Genomic DNA, 16,049 nt, shown 5'->3' with positions numbered 1-16,049 from the left:
TTACCTTAAAATAAGCAACTGTACTGTAAGTTTTTTAACCTTGAAATATCGTTTCAAAATCATTCTGATGGTACACTGACTTATAAGGCGAAAGGCTGTGTTTTTCCCCCAATCTCCCTCAAATGTCTGTTCTGGGAGTGTGTAAGTCTGAAATTCCCTGAAAAGGGCAGATTGCATTACGGCAGAATCAAATGCACATGTGCAACTTTCCACTGTAATTATGAAAGCGTGTAGTTATGACTGAATTCAACTCAGCTAACTGTAGGGGGCTCCACAGTCAAATGCACAAAACTCCACACAGTTGCTGTGAGGCAGGGGTCCTCAACCCATCAGACTTCAGTTGCACCCCTGCTCCAGTCCAACACTCCTGCCTGTAATTATCACGTAGCCCTGAACACCTTGATCAGCAGTGCTGGGCAGTAACTGATTACATGTCATCTGGATTAAAAATCCAGTTCCAAAAATTAAGCACTTGTAGACTACAGTCACTTTTATATTGATTACATGATTACATATTATACACACAATAGCGGTAAATTATACATAATTTAAAGATTCTCCCTAATTCTTCTTTTTCATCTTTTAAATTTACTTGTCTATAGTAGCCTACTGCTTATGTGTGACCCTGGAGCACAAAACCAGTCTGAAGTCGCTGGGGTATATTTGTAGCAATAGCCAACAATACATTGTATGGGTCAAAATTATAAATTTTTCTTTTATGCCAAAAATCATTAGGATATTAATTAAATATCATGTTCCATGAAGATATTTTGTAAATTTCCTCCCATAAACATATCAAAACTTCATTTTTGATTAGTAATATGCATTGCTAAGAACTTCATTTGAACAACTTTAAATTTTCTCAATATTTAGTTTTTTTTCTGCACCTTCAGATTCCAGATTTTCCAAAAGCTGATGTATAAATCTTAATTTCGAAAAGGTCACATTTACATTCAGAATGTCTTCCAGTCTCTAGTCAGGTGGCTATAATTACATAAATATTAATTTATACATTTCTATTACTATTTTCTGACTTGTTTTCTCTGAGCACAGAAGATTTGTCGCAGACATCTATATTTAGGAAATATTTAATCTTGTCATAACAACACATCCTAAAGAAAAGTGCATGGATGCCAGTAAAACTAATAATACGATAATTATAACGCAAGTTTTCATATTGAGAACATGCCTAAAAAAATAGCTCTAAATTGTCTGTGGCTGTTTTTAATTGTTGTCTTTATATAAACACGCAGAGCCAGCGCGAGCTGCCATTGGCTGCAGTGAGAACGCTGTTTTCCGGCAGTGGGCCGTGACTAACGGGAAAACTAATAGATTATGAATCACGGGGCGTGTTTAAGTGACTGACAGCTCTGCCGGCCAATCACGAGAGGAGTTTCGGTTTCTAGTGCGCATGCTCAGAATGCTTCGATCTATAGAACACAGTCTGGTCTTCAGTGATAGTGAGCGCAGCTGGGGGTCGGTCCTGATGAGTGTCAGCTTCTGTTCAAAAAACAACGGAAACGGCTTACAGAACGACCGGAAACGACATGTCGCCTCGATCATCCGCGATGCTTTTTAAGTATTAAAATTTAAAATAAAGGTAAGAGAACATTTTAATGTATATATATATATTATAATGTATGTATGTAATTCTATGATGTCGTTTAGTACGTTAAGTTGTATTTTAACGTCTGCGTACTTTACAGGCATCGTGTTACTGTGAAATGTGCGTCAATGTTGTGCTTTTTAGCATTAGCTCAGTCAATAAATGTATAAATGACTTCATATATATAAATCATTTTTTAAAGCTTGAATAGACATTGCTGATATCCTTGCCAATGATATGAATGTATTGTAACCATGTTATATACTTTAGTAGGTTCTTATATAAGTTATAAGCTTCAAATGAAATAAAGTAGACAAACAATATAGTCTGAAGACGAAAATATTGAATATAACTGATAACTAGTAGGCCTACTTTTCAAAAACCATATATTATTTACAGACAGATCATTTTGTGTCTCTATATTTATCTATTTGTAAATTAGGGATTTGTGGACACATTAATGATTTTAGATGTTTTAATATACTGACGTAAAAAAGTGAAAATTAGACCCTTGGGGTAACGTTAGTGTTGCAATTATGACAATATTGGCGATTAAATATAAAAAATGTACCTTTTAATACAAGGCTGTTAAAATGCTTTAAAGTATTGGTAACACTTTATTTTAAGGTGTCCTTGTTACATGTTACATGTACTTACTATTATAATAACGATTAATTATGCATAATTACATGCAAGTAACCCTAATCCTAACCATATAGTAGATACATGTAGTTAATTAATATTACTCAGTGCTTAAATGTTTTGTTACTGTGTAATATATATATAAATGCAATAAAAAACACACAATACATTGACAAATGCATTTATAACCTGTGCTAGACATTTCGGCGAGTCTGTGGCAGATTTAATTGATTAGACATGATTTGAAAAGACCTCTCTATGTAAGGCCTAGCAGCTGAAAACACATAAGGGTCTTAGAAAGAGAGCTGACCGAGAGCCTGATGCTCCAGTGATCATGTGTGGAGATGCTTGTTCTTCTGAAGGTTTCTCACAAAACTGTAACACTGGACTTTATGGCAGAGTAGCCAGATGAAAGCCTCAGTAAAGACACATAAAGATACGCTTGGAATTTGCATAAAAGCTCTTAAAGGACTCTCAGACTGAGAAACTCTGGTCTGATGAACCTCAATTTCAAGTGTCATGTCTGGAGGAAACCAGGCAACACTCATCACCTGCATAATGCCATCCCAGTGAAACACACACAAACAATTTGAAGCGTTTCACTTTCTAAATGCACTGTGTATATATGTACAGTTGAGGTCAAAAGTTTACATCCCCCTTTCAGAGTCTGCACAATGTTAATTATTTGACCAAAATAAGAGAGATCATACAAAATGCATGTTATTGTTTATTTAGTACTGACTTGAATAAGATATTTCACATAAAAGATGTTTACATATAGTCCACAAGAGAAAATAATAGCTGAATTTATAAAAATGAACCTGTTCAAAAGTTTACATCCCCTTGATTCTTAATACTGTGCTGTTACCTGAATGATCCACAGCGGTGTTTTTTTGTTTAGTGATAGTTGTTCATGAGTCCCTTGTTTGTCCTGATCAGTTAAACTGTCTGCTGTTCTTCAGAAAAATCCCCCAGCTCCCACAAATTCTTTGGTTTTCCAGCATTTTTGTGTATTTGAACCCTTTCCAACAATGAGTGTATGGTTTTAAGATCCATCTTCTCACACTGAGAACAACTGAGGGACTCGTATGCAACTATCACAGAAGATTCAAACACTCGCTGATGCTCCAGTAGAAAAAAACATGCATTAAGATCTTTCAGGTAGGAACACAGTGTTAAGAATCAAGGGGATGTAAACACTTTCACACAGGGCCATGTGGGTTTGGATTTTGTTTTCCCTTTATAAAAAAAAACCCTTCATTTAAAAACTTCATGTTGTGTTTACTTGTGTTATCTTTGATTAATATTTAAATTAGTTTGATCTGAAACATTAAAGTGTGACAAACATGCAAAAAAATAAAAAAATCAGGAAGGGGGCCAACACTTTTTCCCACCACTGTATGTGTGTGTACTGTGTATATTTAATATGTATATATAAATACACACACATACAGCATATTTAGAAAATATTTACATGCATATATTTATATTCATAAATTATATCATATATAAATAAACGTAACATATTTTTCTTAAATATACACATTACACACACATATATTATGTACACAAAAACGTTTATTTTGGATGCAATTAATCGTTTGAAAGCACTATAAAAAAGGATAGAGCAACTTGTCACTATGGCAGTAGAAACAAGTTTGTAACTTAATTACCCCTAAAAGGTTGAAGTAGTACCCTAAGGGTACATATTACTACTCTTTTGTACTAATATGCACCATTTACATTTTCAATCTATATACTATCTTTTGATTTCCGTCTTTTCTCAGATACCTGCTGGAAGTCACAATGGGCTCTTCCCATCATTTACTCTTGCTCTTGATGTTTTTGCACTATGCAGTTGGTAAGCCAAAGCCATGTCATTTATTACCTCCCAGTTAACGCTTATATCGTTGTTGTTTTGTTGTGATACTCAGTTCAGTGTTTTATCACACAGGTTCCATTGATAATTGTGTGAAGATTCTTCCAGACTCCAGAAGTAACATTGTTGTTGAGGTGGGAAAAGACTTCACCGCGACATGCCACCTCCTGAAAGGGTCCCCTTACACCTCAGATGACATTGAATGGCTTTTGGAGAACGTCAGCATTGCGAAGCAGTTATACCACAAAATAAATGAAACATCTGTGAGTGTTACTGTTAACATCAGCAGTGACATGAGCGGATGGTTGCGGTGCAGAGCCGCCAAGGAGTCCCTGTCACACATACCAACGTGTATCTATGGAATCTCACTCCGTACAGGATGTAAGTGTTAAATCACACGTGGTGCTTTAAAAGTACAAGGCTAATTCTTCATAACTCCAGCTTGTGTTTTAGTTTTGTACGTATTGTAGGGATGGCTCTCTCCAGGATGAGCATTTGTTGGGTCCCACTTTACATTAAGTGGCCTTAACTACTATGTACTAACATCAAACATTAAGTACTTATTGTGTTCATATTTGGTTGCAAAACACTTCTGCTGCTATTGAGGTGTGATGGGGTGAGGCTAGGAACAGGTTTGGGTTGGTTAAGATGTAAGGCATGGGTCAACAGTGTAATTATTATAAATGTAATTGCATAAACTACTTACAGATGTAATTACATGCAGGTATTTTTCTTTTTTAAATATAAGTACAATGTAAAGACATGTATGTACAAAATAAGTGCATTGTATCAAATAATTAATTTAAATGCAAGTACAAAGTAGTTAAGGCCACTTAATATAAAGTGGGACCATTTGTTGTTCGAAAACACAAAATATTGCAGAATATCCAGTGATACTATAGTCCAAGTATTCAGAAACATTTTCAAAAATATTTTTGAAATTGATTAAGGCTCAAATTCAAATGAAGTACTTTCTTCAATAATGTTAATCATCATTGGTTCTCGGATGTCAAATCTGGCGCGGCAACCTTTTCAAAGCATTTAATAACTTAAATATTCTTTTTAAGTACGGCTTCAGAACATTTGGTTTATTAGAACGACTTTCAGTTTTCGATGAGCTGACACTTTAAGAATCTTTTATGCAGTTGTTTTTAAACCTGTAGGAGGAAAATAGCCCCGCTGTGGTGGCAAATATTGACAGTCTGATAGGAATGTGAAATCTTTTCTCATTATTTGAAACCTTTTGCATTATCTAAACACTTTAACTTCAAGAAAACTACTTCATGCATCCATTGTTTTTCTGTTTGTGGTCTCCAGATCCTCCATTGAAACCAAAGAATCTGTCATGCATTGCTGTGCAAGAGGACAAGGATTTTTCCCATAACTTAAACTGTAGTTGGGATCCAGGATCGCGAAACCCGCTGATCGACTCAACTTACACCATTAATGTGTGCGTGTACATGTTAAAGTAACAGAAGTCCTGATAACACTGTATCGGCTTTTACACCTTTAAAAACCTTTTAGATTTTTTTTTTGTCTTTTTCCAAATGACTCAAAGTGAAAGACTAGAGTATCATTTACTTCCTCTTCTTTTTCTATTTTAGACTTGTGTTAGATAAAGCACAAAAAGCTGACTGTAATCAGCATTTTGCAAGATCCTGCATCATCAACCTGGAAACTTTTCCAAATCATATGCTTTTAAAATTGTGGGTTGAAGTGAAGAATGCTCTGGGGTCAGAGCGATCAGAAGAACTTCTAAACGATGCTTCCTATTTTGGTATGATTTCATCTTGTGAATTAGGAAAGGATGCATTTTACACTCTGTATGAATGCATCACTTCAATTGGCTTTTTTTCCCGTGTGTGTGTTTTGTAGCAAAACCAAATCCACCACTGAATGTCCAAGTCCTCACTGAAGTTTACATCCCCACAAGTCTCTTGGTTACTTGGAAACATCCCATTGACAGGACCGCTCTGAGACTCTCTTATGCCATCAAATACCGCAAAGCAGCATCCGATGTTTGGATCGAGGTACGGGAAAGCCAAAAACAATTAAAAAATTAAGATTTTATTATTTACTGTGAATTAGTGTTGTCAAATGTACTGACTTCAGCACCAGTTGGTACCGAAATTTTAAAAACGCAAATTTCCCGATAGCATCTGAGCGCTGTTGAGCCGATCCTTTAAAAAAAAAAAAATAATTATCAATTTACAATATAACAACAATCAAAACTTGAAAAAAAATCTACATTAAGTAGCATCAGAGTATGCAAATATGAAAACCTACTGATATCTCATTTAAGTCCACCCCAAAAAGATATATTAGTCTTGTGATATTTCTTCCCCAGGACAATCACAGAGAACTCATGTACACTATTCCCAAAACTCCTTTAATTTTTCGCAGTCCCAAAAATGTGCATAATGGTGCCCTTATGTGCCTTACATGTGTTGCACAAAGGAGATGCACCAGGATATATCTTACTAAGGCGAACTGGGGTCGAGTATATTGTTGAGCCGATTTGGCCATCGTTGTTCACGCGCTCAACAGATTTGACTGTGATTGGCTACAATGAAACCAGTACTTTTGACTACACTACTATGGATAATGATTGTTAGTAAAAACATGTGATTTGATACCCATGAGACATTTTATTTGCCTACTGAAACATTTCAGTAGGTTTTCTCACACTGTGAGTCCATGTTATTGTCATTCTAAAGCCCCGTTCACTGCAAGAACGATAACAATAAAGATAACTAAAAAGTAGTGCTGGCTAACAATTAATCGCGATTACAAAATATATGTGTGTGTACTGTGTATATTTATTATGTATATATTATATATATATATATTATTATTATTTATTATAAAGATAAGGCAGCAGCTACTTGCACTTAGTGTTAATAGTATCTGTTGCTAAGAAAATATGCTGTTTGCACTTAGTGCTAATAGCAGTAATTTTAACGATATACTATTTACTAAGTGCTAGATTCTATTTACACTGTTAAAATAGCAAGATTGTCTGCTATTTATACGGAAAACATGTAAAGAAGGAATGAAGAGGCTGTTTTTTACTTTTCAGGAAGAACTTGATAGTGCAGTACTAGAGCCGTTATGTAAAATATATGCAAATCAGAATGCTATCCCGGGGTTAGGAATGTACAAACAGCAGCTTATGAAGACCCAGAATTAATTAGTGAACAGTGTTAAGCAAGATAAGCTTGGCTTCTGCTACCCAGGGTTAAATATTTCAGGTGTGGAAAGCACTAGTATGGCTCAAGGGGTGGGAGCGGGTTCTTATCTCAGGCAATGCAGTACAAGCTTGAATTATTTTCATCTTGCATATAACCTCTAAAAAATGCACATACTGTTCCAGTAATGAATGATGATTGTTTTAGGTACCGGAGAGGTTCACCAGAGGGAACATCGAGTCGTTCAGACTGCAGTCTCTGGAGCCGTACACTCAATATGTGGTGCAGATGCGATGCATTGGAGTAAATAACAGCAGTTACTGGAGCAACTGGAGCCCCAGCGTTACAAACAGCACTGCAGAAGCCAGTAAGATCTGTATTATTCATAAAGGGACGGAATTTCTCTGAAACGCTGATGGAACGATTTTAAGATTGGGTTATAAAATAAATACTCCTTAAGAAATGTGTTGGAGGACGCTAGTCTGAAAATGTAGCTACCCTTTTAAAGAACTAGTTAGCTACTCTAACACTACTACTAGTGTATCTTTACAAAACATCAAAACAGGGATGCAAAAAAGCAGTTGATCTACTGTCAGGCTACTGGAAGGCATAGTTAATTAGTAGCATAGCATCACTGTTTAATTACTTCCCAGCATTAATACTCATCGGGCCATCTTATTTTCTCAGAGCCAGCAAGCGCACCAGATCTTTGGAGAATCATTCAGCCCACTTCTAATAGTAGAAATGTCACATTAATATGGAAGGTAAATTCCTTTTTTCATCTTACAGGTGTTAAAATAACCATAATAGTGTTTGTACAGGCTGTGAATCTGTGTCAATTGCTGTTTACAAGTTAAATAGTGAATGCTTTCATATTGTCTTCTCTTGCAGGCTCCTGTAAAAGCTAATGGAAAAATGCTGGTATATAACTTGAATATCAGCCAAGATTACGAGATGTTTAGAAGCTACTATATAAGAGCAGATAAGCTCAGCCAGACGTATTCGATGGAGCTACCCCCAGGAAAAACTGCCAGTATTGAAGTAAATGTTAACAATTCAGTTGGAGTGTCTCCTATTGCAACTTTGTTCATTCCAAGATCAGATAACGGTATGTTAAAGACTGCAGTGGTTTTGAGTTTGAAAGCTGTAAATTGAACATTTAACCCTTCTTTTGTCCTCTGCTCAGTTGTGCCCTTTTTTTGATAAAGAATGTGCAGCATCACTTTTGGCGCTTAAACCAGGCTTTGTTACATCATCCAAACAAACTAAATGACAGCTAATTTGCTGAAATAATATTGATATTCAAAATAAGTGATCAAATAATCTTCAATGACTTTAATAATCTTTGTTTAATTTCTAGAAGAATCAGTAATAGCCATTTACAGTTGGCTTTAAATTTTAAATCTATAAATAGAATTTGCCACTTGCACATTGTGTTGTATATGATAGGGAACAGCCACTGAGCGCTTCACCAGATAGCTTTATGTGAGAATAAAGTCAGCCATGTTCTCCAATAGGTTCTCTTTGAAATATACATCAACTAAAATATATACACTCTTCCTTTACTAACAAATGAATTAAAATATTACTGATAAAATATGAAATGACAAAATAATTGAAATTAACTTGGAAAAGGGACACAACTATTACAGATGGGTGCATTTTTAGGATATATTAATAATAATAAAAAATTCTTGAGCAGCAAATCAGTATATTAGAATGATTTCTGAAGGATCATGTGACTCTGAAGACTGGAGTAATGATGCTGAATATTCAGCTGCAGATCACAGAAATAAATTACATTTTATAATATATTCAAATATAAAGCAGTTATTTTAAATAGTAAAAATATTACTGCTTTTTGCAAATAAATGCAGGCTTGGTGAGCAGAAGCGAATTCTTTAAAAAACATGAAAAATCTTACAGTTCAAAATCTTTTGACTGGTAGTGTATAAATAAATTATTTTTTGAATATAGATTTAGTGCATATTTAATAAAACTGCTTTGTAGAGGCATGTGGAAGGTGTAATGTGTGACGTGTTTGTGATTTGGCAGAGCTTCCTGGCGTGGAGGATATGAGCTGGTCAGTGCGTGATGAAAAGCTGCAGGTGAAGTGGACTCTTCTTCCCCGCTTGCATCTCTCCGAGTACCTGCTGGAGTGGGTGAAAATCCCACAGGCTGTGCATCAAACAGAGCTGCAGGCCGGCTGGCAGAGGGTCCCTAACAATGTCAGCATCACCACACTAAACGGTACCAGCTCTCTATTTTCTGAAGCTCTGACTAATACGCTGACCCACATGGAAACTATGCATGTTTATTTACTAGTGCTGTCAAAATTAGCGTGTTACGCAGATGATCCTTGTTAAAATGTACTGTATGTTTCTAATGTCTCCCCTTGCAATGTTACATTGTTTATTTGAAAGAATTAAAAGAGTAGTTTTATGTCTATCCTTGTATTGTTCAACTGGTTGAGGCTGACCTGAGAAAGCTTTAAATATGTCTTAGAGAGTGTAATAAGTGCTATAATCTAATTACACTGTTGAAGATGAAATTAGTAGCTAGTAATTCGTTACTTTTTTAGTCTAGCTTACCCAACACTGTCAGTAAACAACTTGTTTAGTATGTATGAGGCGTGTTGCGTACATCTGTACCGGGTAAGTGTTGCTTGTTCATTTCGCGGCGTGACGTCAAAAGTAAAGTTGCAAGTTTTGCAGTCTATTTGCAGTCTATTCTTGGCTCAATGCTAAAAATTAAAATATAACATTTTAAAAATATGCATGGTTTCAGAATATAATCCTATTATTGGCCAAGTGCCAAAAAGTAATTTACTTTTTCAAATAATGTATAATTGTTGTCAAAGCAATGTGGTGAGGCAGAAATCACGTTATTTTCCGTATAGAGTCACAGGTCTGTTATAGAAGCTGTGAAAGTGTGAAACGCATGTCTGCTGTTGCAGGTTCACTGTGAAACTAAATGTTTTGGGAGCAATGCAGGTGACCAAATGTCTTTTTCTCTTTCCCAAGCTGATTTGGAGAAATTCAAGCGGTACAACATATCAGTGTATCCAATTTACAAGCTCAACAGGCACTTCCAAGCAGGACGTCCAGTGACCAGACCAGCCTACATTCAACAAGGAAGTATGTATCTGAAGTGCTATGCAATTTTCTCATGTACTGAAGCACACTCGCCTGTCACGATAACAACTTTTTGTTGTGCGATATATTGCCCCGGAAATAATTGTGAGAAGCAATTTTATATCGTTTAATTAGTCATTTTAAGACCATTTTATTATTTATAATCGTAATATAACAGCATAATAATGCAAGAAGGCCTACACACTTTAAAATGACAGAAAACTTTTAATTCTTAAGAATATTTAGTGCGTTTTTGATTTAAAACGCATAACTTTTGCTACGGTTACGCCTGTCGTTTACACTACTCCGAGGTCGAAAACGGAGACTTTTGAAAACGCTGCAGACCCCGTTTTAGTTTGAAAACTCAAGAGGTTGCGTTTCAGTGTAAACGGACCAAAACGGAGACTTTTGAAAACGATGGCGTGGCTGCCCACATTCGCTCTGCGTATCCTTGATGACCTGTAAACAATAACATCATGCTCATAGTCGTACCCATAGATATGTACGGGTAGATTCCCCATTCGATCGCTCCAAGCACGCGTCTGCCATCTAAATAATAGGGAATCTATCAATACATATCTATGGTTGTACCTGCATGAATGGTCATGTGACATGCGTTTTTGTGTTGTGTAGACGGAGATCGTTTCTGAAACGCAGTGAAAACGCCAGTGTAGATGGGGATCGTTTTAAAATTAAAAGGCACTAGTGTAATCGGGGCCTTAGATCATGGAAATTAAGTATCAAAATAGTAAACACCTTAAAAAACTTGAATAAATAGTAAATAAGCATTTTATTTAAAAAAAAGTGGAAAGTAACAAGTAAAAAAAAGAAATTGCACTTGTATGGAGATTTGACTTTTCTCTGTAAATTAAGGGGCCACACTATTGCGCAAAAACACAAACCCTACTTAGCCGTCAGATGTCCGTTTGCACAAAGGCACAGATTCCTAAGCAACTAGCCTCTCATGACTACACCGCGTTATGTACGAGAAGCTGCAAAAGACACAGGTGCAAGTGGAATGCAAAAAAACATGGTTGTTGTGAAAAACATGTTGTGTCACCAAAAATGATTGAGGTCAAGTCACTATTTTTGTATAGCGCTTTTAACAATGCAAATTGTGTCAAAGCAGCTTTACATCATCTTGAAATAAAGCTGGGTGGCTTTATATCAGCTTTACAGTATTTAGACGGGGAAATAGTTTGTCGAAATAGTGTCATTCTCCTCTGGCCAGACAAAATCAGCAGTTTAAATCTAGGCTTATGTACATATATTGCTCGATAAGTCGATATATTGATTATTGCGACAGGCCTTCTCGTATAACAGTTGTTGTTTATCTAGCTCCATCAGAGGGTCCTACTGTCACAGTGAGAAAATCCAAGAAGAACAGTGCCGAGCTGATGTGGGAGGAGATTCCTCTGGACAGGCAGCGGGGATTCATCACCAACTACACCATAGTCTATGCCATCGGGAACACTAAGCAATGGAAATGTATGTTCAACACGTGCTGAATGTGTGATGTGTGATGGTTTCTCAAGCTGATCTGTGTCGAATGTGTTTGGCAGCTGTGACGGTGGGTCCTAATGTCCATTCACACGTGCTGACGGATCTGGCCAGTGAAACCGATTACGTGGTTAACGTCATGGTGTCGACAGAAGCAGGCTCTTTCAAAGGCATAGATTGTAATTTTAAAACTATGAAGTACGGTAAGTCTTTTATCCTCATTTTAATGCTTGATGATGCATTGTGATTTTAAGAAGCTGCTGCTGAAGGATGTGAGTTATGCTGATTCTCTCTTGACTGTAGGTGATGGAGAGGTGGAGGTGATTGTAGTGGTGGTTTGCCTCAGCTTCCTGTTCCTGACCGTCTTTTTTATAATGCTCTGCCTTCGGAAAAGAGAAGTGTGAGTCAGTGCTTTTCACCACTCAAAATGAAACACAAAGCAAGAATTCAACTTTAACTTGGAAATGCTTGTAAAAGATGGGCTAATAAAGCCTAATTGCCTAACCAGTCTTTGTAAACGTGTCATTGTGCACATTGTACACAATTTAGAAGTCCATTTAAAATAATTAATGAAAAAAACACAGTAAAACTAGTCATGTTTTCTAATTTTGTTCCATAAAACAACAGTTCATAGTGAACACATCTGTCAAGCTCCAAAACACAATTTTTTAGCTGAATGTTCATGAATGTATCAGTGAATGATAACCAGGTACTGTTCACATCAAAATGAAGAAAGGCACCAAAATGCACCATAAAGCTAGTCTTATGATTTGTTCGAGAGAAAAAATAAAATTAATGTTGATAGTTTCTCTAGCAAATCTTTTATTCTCATTCTTCTTTGTATATTTTAATATGGCAAGTATCACATCAGGTTTGATGTCAGTAATGCCAAGCATAATTGATAATTGATAAAAATCATTATGCATTTTTTGCATTGCTTAATTTAATACAGAAACAGAAGTTACTCGTAATGTATTGTGAAGAGTAGATCTATCACCTAACCCCACTTCTAATAGCAGTGAATGGCTAGAAGTCATTATTTTCTGGACTCTCTTTTCAGGATTAAGAAGCTGTTGTGGCCGCAGGTTCCAGACCCGTCTGACAGCTCCATTGCCCACTGGTCACCTGATTTCCCCGTAAAGGTCAGTACGGAATCCAAATCATGGGTGAATCACAAAACATGTCCAAAAAAAATAATAATAATAATCTTAAAATTATTACGACCTTAAAGATTGTTTCATTATGAAGATGTCCTGGCAGTATGCACATATAACCCCTCAAAAATTCTCTGCGATTATGTCCAGTATTTGTGCTGTATTTCAACATTTAGCCGTTAATATTTATGTGTAATGAAAAAAGTGTAGTCTTTTGACATGCCTCAAAACGCAATGAAGCAATGACTTCTATCACCGTTGCACTCACGTGCGTCTCGCTCAAAAGAGATGCATGTTTAGAAAGCCATGTAAAATTAATCTAATTTCAACTTTTTAAATGAAAAAGCACTTAGTGATTGGTTTTCGTTCCTTTGTATTAAACTAAGCATACATATATGATGCGGTTTTGTTTCTAATTGTTTAAGCAAGTTAAGTAATTATATATGGTTTATAAACATTAATTTAAACATTATGCACTTTTTTCAAAGATAGTCGTGTTATTTTATTGCTTTGAAGAAACGTGCATTAGTAATATTTTGCTCGATGCTCCCTCTTGTGGCCTCAGGAGAAAAGCCAGAAGCTTTTTCCCCCTAACAGAAATTATGCCTTTTAAATTCTAATATTGATCATATTTAAGTACAAAATTTAAATTGAGTTTTGTAGCCATTTTGCCAGCACACAGGGCTAACAGCTTCTGACCCTCTCTAGGCCGACCTGCCCAAGGAAGACGTCAGCGTGATGGAGGTGGACGTGTTGGACGGCAAGTCCCTGTGTGAGGAAGACAAAGGTGTGCTGCCGCTGAAGAAGGACAAGTATCTGTCGGAGGAGCACAGCAGCGGCATCGGAGGCTCGTCTTGTATGTCTTCACCCCGGCACAGCGTGTCGGACAGCGACGAGGGCGACTCGGGCCAGACCACGGCCAGCACCGTGCAGTACTCCTCAGTGCTGGCCAGCGGCTACAAGGGCCAGACTCCCAGCCACCAGCCTCCAGCGTTCGCTCGCTCCGAGTCCACTCAGCCGCTGCTGGACTGCGAGGAGCATCCGGACCACCTCAACGAGAGCCAGTCCAGGAGCTCGTATTTCAGACGCGGCCGAGAGCTGGAGCCGGAGTGTGAGGAGACCTTCTGTCCGGTGCAGGAGGAGGCGTCTCCCGTCGCCGAGGATCCACCCGCCTCTGCTTTATGTTACATGTCGCAGCAGAGCGGCTACCGACCTCAGTAAAAGACACTGGCGCTTTGGAGACGGCCCTAAGATACTGTATCTGAATGTGCCTGTCACCAACTTTTCATTTGGCATTTTAACAGGATTGCAAGCTTACGCCGGATGTGTATGTTAACACTAGACTTCTCACACTGCCACGTGCCTTCAGAGGGAGAACGACTGCTTCTAACTCCAGCCACTTCCTTCTGTCTGACTGTTGTGTTGAACCACATGCATGTTTCGTTGAAGCATTTGGATTTCAATTCTCATTTACACTACCAGTCAAAAGTGTTTGAACAGGAAGATCTCTTCCGCTCACCAAGCCTGCATTTATTTGATCCAAAGTACAGCAAAAGTATATTTAAAATAACTGCTTTCTGTTTGAATATATTGAAAAATGTAATTTATTCTAATATGCAGATTTGCTGCTCAAGAAACATTTATTGTTATTATTATTAATATTTAAAACAGTTGAGTACATTTTTTCATGATTCTTTGATGAACAGAAATCAGCATTTATCTAATATAAAACGCTTTTGTAACATTATACCATTCAAACGCTTGGAGTTTTTGGGAAAGAAATTATAGAAATTAATACTTTTATTTAGCAAGTATGCTTTAAATTGATCAAAAGGGATGATAAAGACATGTATGTGTTACAAACGTTTTCTGTTTCCGATAAATGCCGTTCTTCTGAACTTTCTATTCATCAAAGAAACATGAAAAAAATTCTACTCAGCTGTTTTCAACAATATTAATGTTTCTTGAGCAGCAAAACAGGATATTAGAAGATCATGTGACACTGAAGACTGGAGGAATGATGCTGGAAATACAGCTCTGAAATCACCAGAATAATTTACATTTTAAAATATATTCAAATACAAAACACTTATTTTAAATAGTAAAAATATTTCAGAATTTTCCTGTTCTTTGGATCAAATAAAAGCAGGCTTGGTGAGCAGAAGAGACTTCTTTAAAAACATGAGCAATCTTGCTGTTCAGAAGCGTTTGACCGGTAGTGTAGCTGTGGCTGATTTCGTGCCTCCAGCTAACAGCCGATTGGTCTGTGGATGGTGAATGTGCCGCTTCGATTTCGCTCGCTTCCTGCATAGACACAGTGTTGTTTAGAAATTATGAACCATTTGTGTCAAGGTGCGTTATGGTATTGACACATATTACTGATTGTTATTACAAATATTCATATTTTTAACAATATGCAACAGAATGTCGACCCTAGCTTGAGTTAACCTTTAGCTTTCATGTTCCTGGTGATCATTTTCTCTTAGGATGAAATTAACACTACACTGAAATGACAGTTATGAAATGCAAATATTTCATTGAATGCCTTATGACATGTATTCATGTATCTCTTGTTTATCTCTTAGGTGTGTATCACTGATACTAGGTCAAATAAAGACTTTATTCAAATGTTTTGCAGTTTATTAGCTTTACTACTTTGTTTATATGTTCAGTCTATGGGTTTTGTTTATTGGTAACAGCGGCTAGTCTGACTAGTGAGTCATGGCTGTGTGTAATGAAGTGCTTTGACTAATTTGGCAGTGTTTAAGGTTGTAATTTGTGTTCTTGTGTTGAGAAACCCTGATCTAAGCGATGAGAAATGAAACAACTGTAAAACTAATATGCATGATTATGAGGCTCATCATATGTGTATAATAGACTTCTTACATGTTACTGTATGAATTAAATCTACACTAATTCTCATTAAAGCTACAAATGTTACTCCGA

General features: G+C 36.7%; 1 protein-coding gene across 4 annotated transcripts; it reads left to right on the top strand.

Annotated features, from left to right (window-relative positions):
* The first annotated feature begins 1,453 nt into the window (after positions 1–1,453).
* On the top strand, positions 1,454–16,049 carry LOC306864167 (interleukin-6 receptor subunit beta-like). 4 transcript variants are annotated; one of them, XM_079407922.1, is made up of 17 exons: positions 1,454–1,600; positions 3,299–3,409; positions 4,036–4,109; positions 4,203–4,508; positions 5,445–5,577; positions 5,732–5,904; positions 6,003–6,157; positions 7,523–7,682; positions 8,003–8,079; positions 8,207–8,423; positions 9,371–9,565; positions 10,339–10,452; positions 11,788–11,937; positions 12,012–12,152; positions 12,253–12,349; positions 13,010–13,091; positions 13,812–16,047. In XM_079407922.1, exons 3-17 carry the CDS (start codon positions 4,055–4,057, stop codon positions 14,322–14,324), a joined length of 2,568 nt encoding a protein of 855 aa, XP_079264048.1. In that variant the 5' UTR covers positions 1,454–1,600; positions 3,299–3,409; positions 4,036–4,054; the 3' UTR covers positions 14,325–16,047. The 4 variants fall into 4 exon arrangements, 2 of the variants coding, with proteins under 2 accessions (XP_079264048.1, XP_079264047.1); XR_013783749.1 differs by lacking the exon at positions 3,299–3,409 and having other exon boundaries at positions 1,515–1,600; positions 13,812–14,593; positions 15,253–16,049; XR_013783750.1 differs by lacking the exon at positions 3,299–3,409 and having other exon boundaries at positions 1,517–1,600; positions 13,812–14,658; positions 15,076–16,048.

This window comes from Barbus barbus (assembly GCF_936440315.1).
Source record: "Barbus barbus genome assembly, chromosome: 45".
Taxonomy (NCBI): domain Eukaryota; kingdom Metazoa; phylum Chordata; class Actinopteri; order Cypriniformes; family Cyprinidae; genus Barbus; species Barbus barbus.
This window is presented reverse-complemented; position numbering and strand designations above follow the sequence as displayed.